Raw genomic sequence first — 11,101 nt, forward strand, 5'->3', positions numbered from 1 at the left:
CTATGGGTCACTGGAGTACTCTTGGGACATACCAAAGTTTCCCCCTTGGGCGGGAGAGCTGTTTGGCACCTGTAACACTAGACGGCCAAAGCTAGATGCTGATGCCGCAAACGTATTAAACTTGTAAAAGCGCACAAACGTGTGCACTGATGACCATGTAGCCGCACGGCAAAGTTGCGTCATAAAAGCTCCATGACCTGCTCCCATGACGTTCCCACAGAACGCAAGGAATGTGCTGACACATGCAGTCGGTGTTAGACTAGCATGAAAGTGCACCTGACGAATGGTCAAGTTAATCTATCTGGCCAAGGTCTGTTTGGAAGCTGGCCAACCTATCTTGACTGCATCATAGAGAACAAAGAACGTATCCGTTTTACGTACTGTTGATGTTTGGGCTACATAAATGCGGGGTACGCGTACCACATCCAATGTAGCTGGAGTTCCTGCACCCTCTGATAATACCGGAACTACGATTGGTTAATTGATTTGAAAAGAAGATACTACCTTTGGTAGGAAAGCGGGATTCGTCCGAAGTTCCGCTCTATCATCATGAAACACCAGATACGGTGGCTTGCAGGACAAGGGAACCCAATTCTGAAACATGCTTTGCTGAAGCTAAGGCTAGGAGAAAATCTGTATTCCAAGTCAGAAACTTAACATCCACTTGTTGCAAGGGTTCAAAATTTGAAGACTGTAAAAAATCTAAAACCAGATTCAAATCCCATGGCGCTGTAGGTGGTATAAATGGAGGTTGTACTCTGAGGACACCTTGCAGGAAAGTGTGAACAGTTGGCAAAAGGGTCAAACGCCTTTGAAAGTAAATTGACAAGGCAGAGACCTGCACCTTTAGTGTAGATAAACGCAGTTCTCCATCTAACCCTGTCTGTAAAAATAGCAAAAGACGGGATAACTTGAAAGGATAACTTGATGTCGGAAAATTCCGAGCTTCACACCACCCTATATAGGCATGCCAAATCCTGTGTTAATGAGCTTCCGTTACTGGCTTTCTCTTTCTAGCATGTAACATGGTTGGTATAACTGATTCTGGAATGCCCTCTCATCTGAAGAGAGTGGTTTCAACAGCACCCCAGTCAAACGCAGCAGCGCTAAACCGGGGTACAGGAATAGATCCTGTTGTAGCATGGCTGGACGTAGCGGGAGTGTCCACGGATTGTCTGCGAGTAGACCTCTGAGATCCGAGAACCACGCTCTCCAAGGCCAATGAGGCGCCACTAATATGACTATCATGGACTGTCATTTGATCTGCTTTAGCAACTGAGGAAGCAGTGGAAAAGGTGGAAACCGATACACGAGGCTGTACGGACACGTGATTGTGAGAGTATCCACTGCCACTGCCTTTGGATCTCTTGTTCTGGACACATACTGGGGTGTTTGATGATTTTGGCAAGATGTCATTAGATCCACCTGTGGGTAAACCCACCTCTGGATTTAGGGCCCATTCCCCTTGATGAAAATCCTAACGGCTGAGATAATCCGCCTCCCAGTTGTCCACTCCTGGAATAAACACTGCCAACAATATCACTTGAGGATTCAAGCAACTTCCGGCATGGCCATGCGACTTTGAGTTCCTCCTTGTTTGTTGCTGTATGTGACTGCCGTCACATTGTCTGACTGAGCCTGAACAGTCTGAGAATGGAGCATGTGAACTGCCTGTCGCAGCGTGTTGTAAATTGCCCTGAGTTCCAGGACATTTATTGACAGTAAACTTTCTGACCAGAGACCCTGAAACTGACAATTTTGGACCACTGCTCCCCAACCTCTGAGACTTGCGTCTGTCATCAGAATAATCCAATTCCAGACTCCAAATATTTTTCTTGCTGTGAGTGTGTACTTGGATCCACCAGAGTAGTGATATTCTGGCCCTTGGAGACAGCCTGACCATCTGATGAATTTGTAGATGTGAGCCTGTCCACTGTGCGAGAACATCCAGTTGAAAAGGACTTCAGTGAAATCTTCCGAACTGGAGTGATTTGAAAGACGTCACCATCTTTCCTAACTAACTAATCCATAAAACCTTTTAGTCCGTGGACGCACGGCCAAAATACGGGTTATATTAAGTGTCATTTCACTATTTATTTTTTAATTCAGGTGATACATTGCAGCTGTATTTAATACAGCATTTTATTAAATAAATGTGTATACTTTTTACTAGGCTATATTGTGATTCATGTGGCATTTGAAACACTGTTTCATCAATAAATGTAATATTAGACTCTCCTAGCGCTCCCTTATGCTTTTTTTGATCTTATTGATAATCTGTTGGGGCAGCCTGTCCACAACTGGTGAGCAGCTACCAGAGTTTAATTGGGTTTGTGTGTACTGTGGAGCGCCGATTCAACACCAATTTCTATGTTGAAGGAGTATCTGTTGAGACGGAGCTTTGATGAGCAGATCGTCTAAGTACAGAACTATTATCACTCCCAGGGATCTGAGGTGAGCAATCATCACAGACATCTCCTTCGTGAACACCCGAGGAGCTGACGAGAGGCCAAATGGTAGTGCCTGAAATTGATAATGGTTTTGTTGTACTGCAAACCTGAAGTACACCTGATGCAGTGGCCAAATTGGAATGTGTAAGTACGCATCCTTGAGATCCAGAGAAATCATGAATTTATGTGGTTCTAAACCTGCAATCACTGACCGCAGGAATTCCATCTTGAATCTGTAGTAAGCAATGTACTGATTGAGCCCCTTTAGGTCCAATATTGGTCTGACAGGACCATCCAGCTTTGGTACCACAAAAAGACTGGAATAGTAACCTTGACCCTGTTGGTGATCTGGGACCGGAATCAAACCTTCTGAGTCTACGAGAGACTGAATCATGGTCTACAGAACCGCCTTCTTGTCTCCTGACACAGGCAGACATGTCTTGAAAAATCGCATTGGTGAAAGACAATCGAACTCTATTTTGTAACCTTTGAACACTAAATTGCGGTTCCACCCATCTATGGATGTCTGAAACCACGCCAAATGAAACGTCTGAAGGCGTGCTCCCACTGTCACGATCCGTGTTATTACCCCCATTATTTACCTGCTAAGTGCCTTCTGAGACTGGCCCGGCATTCCAGGCCTGGATTCCACCTCCGCTGTCTGCGGGCAGCGCACTGCATATCTGTGTCTCAAGGTTCTCCTATCTGATTGCAGCAGCGCTGGCATGGCAACATTATATGAAACATCCATCTGTTTAAAGTATGGCGTCTCCTGCTCTCTGCAGCCTCCACCGCCATTACTGCTGATTCCCACATGTAAAGTACAGACAGACTTTCCTTCCAGTTTCAAACAAAGGTGCAGCCATGTTTGTTTTTTATCACGTTGTTTTCAGCCTATCCGCTGCAGTCTGGACTCTGCCTATATTATCCAGCCAATCCAGGCTCACCAGCTGGTATAAATATCCTGCTCCAGGGCTGGGTAAGGGTCAGTGCTTTGGTTGTCAATCCTTGCATACATGTCTCTCCTGTTTGGTGAATTTCCAGCTTGACTTTCCAGGTACTCCAGCTCCTGTGATTCAGCTTCTCCAAGAGACCGGCACCAATTACCACCCTGCGGTGCAGCCTGACTCCTGCAGTGTTCCAGCTCTGCTTCCTGGCTTTCTACTGCGATCCTGACATCGGCTTCCAGCTGTGGACCTGCTCTGCTTCCAGCGGTGTCTTGGTATTGTTACTACTTCCATTATCTACAGCATAGCTCAATAGCCTATGTGGTAAAGTGTCACTGGCTTCCAGCTTTCAGCAGTGCTTGGTGTTACCATCTGCCTACAGCAGTGCTTCACGTCATCTCCAGCGGTAATCATATATCACTCTGCATCTCCTTCTACACAACATCGGACCACAGTATTCATCAATGCTCACCATCGAACTGTTGCTCCAGTGGTGAGTTCAGCACATCTTTCCTCACACCGGTTTCGTTCGGTAGTTTCTGGCAAATCTATCTACTTCACTTCAACCTCAGTGTATCAGCGCCTGTCCCAGTCTCCTGTCTACCACCTACTGGGCGGTACTTGTCGTTCCTCATTACAGCGGTTAGCTGTGGCCACAGACTTTTCAACTCTGGATTTTGGCAAGGACTTTACCATCTTGTTCTGCATAGCCACAGTCACAAATACCAGCTGCACTCCCAGGAACTGTACTGCATTTCATTCTGCACTCACTGTTGAAGATATCTCATTGCCAAGATATATACTGTGTTCAATAAATTGACTTTTATATTTTACTCCATTGTTGTGGTCACGCCTTCGGGTTGATGGTGTTCAAACATCCTGCATTTCTAGGAACCTAATCTTACCTCCACGGTTCACCTACACGCCAGCCCCTACATCTGAGGGTTCCCTAAGTCAGCCTCAGCCCTCAGTTGTGACACCCACAACTGAAGATCCGAGATGGGCTGGAAGCCCGTCATGCCACTGGCTTGTCGGTCGTCTTAGTGTCATGACGGTTAGTGGTTTGTTGAAAACCACATCATCTACCATGTCTACTGTGTATGGTTGTTCCTCTAGTATGGCCTCGAAAGGACTGAGGTCTATAGGATTTGAATGCTGATCCAGAGAATTTGCATTTAGGAACCTGTAAAGGCAATGGTAGGAAAACAGACTTTCTCCCAGTGGCCTGAGAAATCCATTTGTCCAATTCAGGACCAAACAACATCTTGCCAGCATAAGGCAATGCTTCTATTCCTCATTTGGACTCTGCCTCCGCCTGCCAAGAATGCAGCCAAAGTGCACGTTGTGCTGCAACTTGTGAAGCTGAAAGGTGAGAACTAACCAGGCCGACGTCCATAGAAGCTATACCTAGATACTCAGCAGATTCACATATGTTCTTCTTGTAGGCCCAACTTAAGCTGTGTTGCCCATGCAACTACAACCTTGTTAATCCAAACTCCAACCAAAGCAGGTCTAAGAAACACCTCTACTGCTGTATACACTGACTTTAGCATAGCTTCTAGCTTACACTCTGATGGGCCTTTAAGCGTCATAGCAGCTGGAACTGGAATGGTTAACTTCTTAGAAAGTTTTGACACCAAGGAATCTACAGCCGGGCAATTTCACCATTTAGACGTCATAGACTCTGGGAACGGGTAACTAGACAGAAACCTCTGAGTCATAGAAAACCGTTTATCCGGATTCTTCCATGCTTCTGTTAACTGCTTATTCAGAGAATCTGAATAAGGAAAACACACCGGTGTTTTCCGTCTTTTAGAAAATAACATTTCATCATTTGAAAGAGGTTCTTCAACCTCCGTAAAATTTAGAACCTGATGTACTGCCCTGATGAGATTATCAATGGCCAGACTATAAGTAACCTCATTATCTGACTTCTGGCCCAAATCACCTTCCTCATGTTCCTCTTGAGCTATCAGGTCTGGCATTGAATCGTCAGAATGCAACATCGCGGAAACTGGTAAGTTATAAAACAAATGCTATCTTTCGGAACTCAGCTAGACTTGGACTTTTGTAACCCTTGCAAAGTCCTAGACATCTCCTGAGCCCCTTCTGGTATTACCCTAGCCTCAGATCTAGCCGTCTCACGCTCCTTTCGCGCAGCGGCCAATTTCCGATTGTAACCCAGACATTACCCAAGGAGGATCAGGGTATGGGTTCGTATTTGCAAGACATACTGTGCATGCAGCAGTTCCGTCAGGTAACACACTCTCACAGACCTTGCAGCTAAGCTGCTTTTTTGATTTTGCATTTACCTTACTCATTATGTACACAGACAAGTAGACAAAAAACAGACAAGTCCCATGACTTAGTAAAAATGTAACTAAAGTGTGTATAACACAGAAGTGCAGTGTACGTGGGACACACTGCAATCAGTGAAACCTGTGCTGTACCGAATTCCTACTAACACCCCAACTCCTCCAGTGGGCGAGTGTCGTAGGACAGCAGCAAACTTCCTGCAAGAAGAACCAGGAAGTAAGGTTAAAATGGCGTCCTGCCATGTGCATGCCTATACTCAAGTATAATAAAGCATGCAAGATGAGACTTATTACCATATTAGCCAAAATATATTGCGCTCAGCCTCCCCCCTCTCCTCCTTCTGAAGACAGAGTCGCGGCAGCCGCCGTACTCGTACTCCTCTCCTGAGCACGACAAGCCAATTGCTGCAGCAGCAGCACAAACAATCCCGGACCAAAGCTTCTTAATAATCTGGGAAGGGATTGAGTGTAAAAAAGAAAAAATCTGTGAAAAATAGAAGAACTGTGGAGAACTCTCCACGTGAGGTACCTTTGGGAGTATGGAGGGGAAGGAGGGTTACTAATTTAAATGTGCATGTTCCTGCTAACTCTCAGTTCATATCTCAAGAGTACTCCAGTGACCCCAAGTGGATGAAAAATAAATTACCCATAGTGCCTACGGCAGCCCCACTACAGCACTAGTGCCACCCACCCTGTCTCTCCCCTCTGACACCTCAGCACCGCTTGGGGATACTAGCCACAGATAGTGCCTCCGGCAGTCCCCACCACAGCAATAGTGCCATCCAACATGTCTCCACTCTGACATCTCAGCACTGCTTGGGGATTCTTGGAACTGCTGGTAACAGTCCATCTGCAGATGGAAGCAAGTTGGGCAGTAAGGAGGCAGAAGCTGCTTCTGGTACCTTGGACCCGGTCATGTAGGGCTGGGAGAGTCAGTAAGATTAATAGTCCCCATCTTACTGGCAGCCGGTGAAGGGAGTAGAGAATGGGTGTGATGTGGCAGGAACGGGCTGGTTAGGTAACAGCCTGGCTGCTGCATTCTGTACAAGCTACAAGCGGTGCAATTCTATTGCTGGGAGATCCAGGTAGAGGACATTGAAGTAGTCTATGTGTGATTATACAAGTGTATGTATGACTGTAGGTAGATCTTCTGAGGGAAATAAGTGGTGGAGTCTGGCTATGTTCCTCAGATGAGGATCTGATTGTGGCAGATACGTGATGTCTAAGTGTCACTCCACCACCCAGGACACCAAGATTCCGCACATGATCAGCATTTTGTAACTCTGAACCCCCAAGCGTAAGTCTGGTTGCTTTGCAAAGCTGAGCTGTAGCCCTGTCCTTTGGTGGTGAGCTTCTATCATAAAGACCTGTTTCACCAGGACTGAGTCACAGCCAACTGGCATCACCAACACCTGGAGCTCAGCTAGACAACCATTTAGGATTGGTACTGGGTACCTGGAGCAAAAGACAGGTCATCTGCATAGCAGTGGTAGATGAGGGCATGACATCTGATTATTTCACCCAGTGGTAGCATGTATATTGCAAAAAGCATAGGAGATAGGATAAGAACCTTGAAGAAAAACGCATGGCAATGATGAGTATACTCCAGAAGATTAAAATGGTTCCTCACCTAAGTGATGTCTGTTGTGTGAAACAAGAGCTGATTTATTTCTCAGAGTATGGAAATGGCTTCTCACCTGTGTGACTTCTCTGATGTATAATAAGACTTGATTTCTGGGTAAAACATTTCCCACACACAGAGCAATAAAATGGCTTCTCACCTGTGTGACTTCTCTGATGTGTAACAAGACTTGATTTCTGGGTAAAACATTTCCCACACTCAGAGCAATAAAATGGCTTCTCACCTGTGTGACTTCTCTGATGTGTAACAAGATGTGATTTCTGTGCAAAACATTTCCCGCACTCAGAGCAAGAAAATGGCTTCTCACCTGTGTGACTTCTGTGATGAATAACAAGATCTGATTTGTGTGCAAAACATTTCCCACACTCAGAACATGGAAATGGCTTCTCACCTGTGTGACTTCTCTGATGTATAACAAGACATGATTTCTGGGTAAAACATTTCCCACACTCAGAGCAATAAAATGGCTTCTCACCTGTGTGACTTCTCTGATGTGTAACAAGATGTGATTTGTGTGCAAAACATTTCCCACACTCAGAACATAGATATGGATTCTCACCTCTGTGACTTCTCTGATGTATAACAAGATCTGATTTGTGTGCAAAACATTCCCCACACTCAGAACATAGAAATGGATTCTTATCTGTGTGACTTCTCTGATGTGTAACAAGATCTGATTTGCGTCCAAAACATTTCCCACACTCAGAGCAAGAAAATCGCTTCTCACCTGTGTGACTTCTCTGATGTGTAACAAGATTTGATTTCTGTGCAAAACATTTTCCACACTCAGAACATGGAAAAGGCTTCTCACCTGTGTGGCTTCTCTGATGTGTAACAAGATGTGATTTCTGTGCAAAACATTGCCCACACTCAGAACATGGAAATGGTCTCTCACCTGTGTGACTACTCTGATGTTTAACAAGATTTGATTTCCGTGTAAAACATTTCTCGCACTCAGAGCAAGAAAATGGCCTCTCACCTGTGTGACTACTCTGATGTTTAACAAGATTTGATTTCCGTGCAAAACATTTCCCACACTCAGAACATGGAAATGGTTTCTCACCTGTGTGATATCTCTGATGTGTAACAAAAGCTGATTTGTATGTAAAACATTTCCCACACTCAGAACATGGAAATGGCCTCTCGCCTGCTTTAACTGGCTGCTGGGTTATAAGCTTTGTGTTCTGTGTAAAATAGTTGGCATCTATAGAACAGGGAAACACTGTATCTACTGTCAGAGCTGTAACAGATGCACCAATATCAGAGTGATCAGGAGAACATTTCCCAGGATCAGAGGGACCAGCTGATAGAGCTGGATGTATAATTGGGGTAATGGGGTTATCTCCTGGAGAATCCTGTCTACTGTCATTATCTTTTATGTCACAATCCAGGGATAACATTAGATGTCCTTCTGAGATATTCCTGCTTGTGTGTCCATCTGCTGGAAATAAAATACATTATGGAAATGTGAAATTTTCTGTAACAATATTAATCTTGTAAACAATAGGAGAAGACGACTCTCTGGGACACTTAATTGTAAATGTGTGTGTATAATAAAACATAACTTTTAATGAAGGCTTTATAATATTGTGTCTCAGACTATCATTGTGTCCACCCTCCTGAGAACACTCACAATAACAAATGTAATATTATAAGACTTAGATATATCTCTCTCTTGTACTGGTAACTAACCATGAAGTATAAATGGAGATGTAGTCACTCGCCAAGTCCTATGTCAGCACCAATGTAAAACAATGGATGGGGAACATATCGTATGAATTGGAGATTCTAGATGAACAATAACATCAGTCATATGAGCTGATGGATCAGAGAAATGTCTCCTAACATTACTCCTGGAAGCATTGGTAAGGTAGCATTCCTTTATGTGTGTGCTCATACGCTGGCAAGCCTGTATATGTGTTACTCACCCTTATATAAGGTATATTGCTACAGCAGAGTAGGTGTGGAACAAGGTACTTTACATGCAATACACCATATGATACACTGCAATCATCATCTGCTAGGTTATAATTCATTTTTACAAACACCCCCCCCCCCCCCATCATCAGTGTCTTACCTCTATACTCTCAATAGTAATAAGGATGATGTGTGTACGTTAAGTATGATACAGAGAATTACATATCAGGATCAATACAGCTGCCACCATACTTCTGCTTCTCATACATGTGCTACTGGCAGCAGTGAACATCTGAGTGAGAGTGCAGGGAAAACAGCAGAGTCTGATGAGAAAGAGATTGGATCTGCCTTTGCAGGGCTGTACCACACCTGTCACCCCTGTTAGTATATAAAATAATAAATAAAAGGGGCGTGATCTATCCAGACGTGCTTTCTGGAGCTCTCCTCACTAAGTGGCTTCTTATCTACCCTACCTGATAGCTCTCAGCCGCCACTGGGACCAAGACCCAATCTATTAAGTCCCCCACTCCTTCTGTCCAAAATCCGTTTGCGCCGCTCACTCTGGGCACCGTTCACTGCCGCAGCCTAGCGACGCCGCTGAAGCCACGGGCTGTATTCTGGGGCTAAGTGCGCTCAGTCTTTCCTGCACGCTCCGGACTCCTGACTTGGAGGCGCTTTTGTCTCAGACGGGTGCACAGCTCCCACTACTGCTGGGGACAGAACGGGCTGCCCACAGTCACTGGAGCCCGGGGGTGGTATTGGGAGGTGAGATGGCTGCCAGTTTGGATCCTGGTGCCCGGCCATCACATGCTTTGCCTTCAATAAGGTGTAAAATTGATATAAGCCGCTAAATAAGTGTCCTGACGGCTGGACCGGGGTCATTACACTAAATTGAGGCATTTGCCTGGAGGTGAAACTACCTTCTATTTATATGGTACCACTATAATCTACTTCCTCTCAGTCTACATGCAGAGCCCAGTATCAAGTATCGTCTGAGTACAGCTCATTACACTCTGATTACAACCTCACAGTATATTATTTTGTGGATTTATTCACTGAATATATTTTGCCATTTGTGTCTCTCTGTGCTGAGTACTTCACGTCTGTGATCACGCTGACCTCTAGTGGAATTTCTCAGTCATTACTGTGTTATTTGAGTTGCATTACATCATGTTTACTTGAAATTTTGGCTCGGATTCCCCCGTCAGCCCGACTAACAATTTAATTTTGAACTAAGTAATATTGATGTAACCTCCTGACAGTGTACTACTGCTCATTTATTTATAGATTGTTTGTATTTTCCTATCTCTGAGAGGTCCGTCTCTTTGTAGCTGGCTTACAATACCTCCAAAAAAGGTTAAAAAGGTACCAAATCGGCCCCACCTGTCCATCTCTTTGGTACCTCGAATTCAGGTGGTCCTTCTGAGACTGCTACATCATCATCTGCTACTTCTTGTCAGATGCACAGCCCAGCTGTAATGGCTGAAGACTTCTTAAGACACTCTAGATGGTCCTGCTACTCTACGCTCCCTTCAGGAAGACATGGTCTCTATTTGTGATAAAGTCATTGATTTAGAAGACAGGTCTCGGAGAAATAATATCAGAATAATGGGCGTTATGGATTATGTTACAAATGCTGAGCTTTATGATTATGCCACGGTTCTCTTTTCAGAAACTTTCACTGAAGGCTTCTGCCGCAGACCTTCTTATTGATAGGATCCATAGACTCCCAAAATCCAAACAGGCCCCTATCCAAGCACTGAGGGACACTCTGCTAAGGGTCCACTTTTTCACATTAAAGAATTCATTCTACGGGTTGCTTTGTATTCC

The 11,101-nt window shown here is 44.7% G+C and overlaps 1 protein-coding gene across 1 annotated transcript in view; it reads right to left on the bottom strand.

The window, feature by feature from the left end:
- LOC134984879 (zinc finger protein 850-like) overlaps nucleotides 1-8,792 on the bottom strand; it is a 65,428-nt gene extending 56,636 nt beyond the window's left edge. The window contains exon 1 of the mRNA XM_063950357.1: nucleotides 7,410-8,792. Coding sequence (XP_063806427.1) covers nucleotides 7,410-8,754 — 1,345 coding nt within the window. The 5' untranslated portion in view covers nucleotides 8,755-8,792. The remainder of the gene's footprint in view (nucleotides 1-7,409) is intronic.
- Between the last annotated feature and the right edge of the window lie 2,309 nt (nucleotides 8,793-11,101).

The sequence above is a fragment of the Pseudophryne corroboree genome (assembly GCF_028390025.1).
Source record: "Pseudophryne corroboree isolate aPseCor3 chromosome 3 unlocalized genomic scaffold, aPseCor3.hap2 SUPER_3_unloc_9, whole genome shotgun sequence".
Classification (NCBI taxonomy): domain Eukaryota; kingdom Metazoa; phylum Chordata; class Amphibia; order Anura; family Myobatrachidae; genus Pseudophryne; species Pseudophryne corroboree.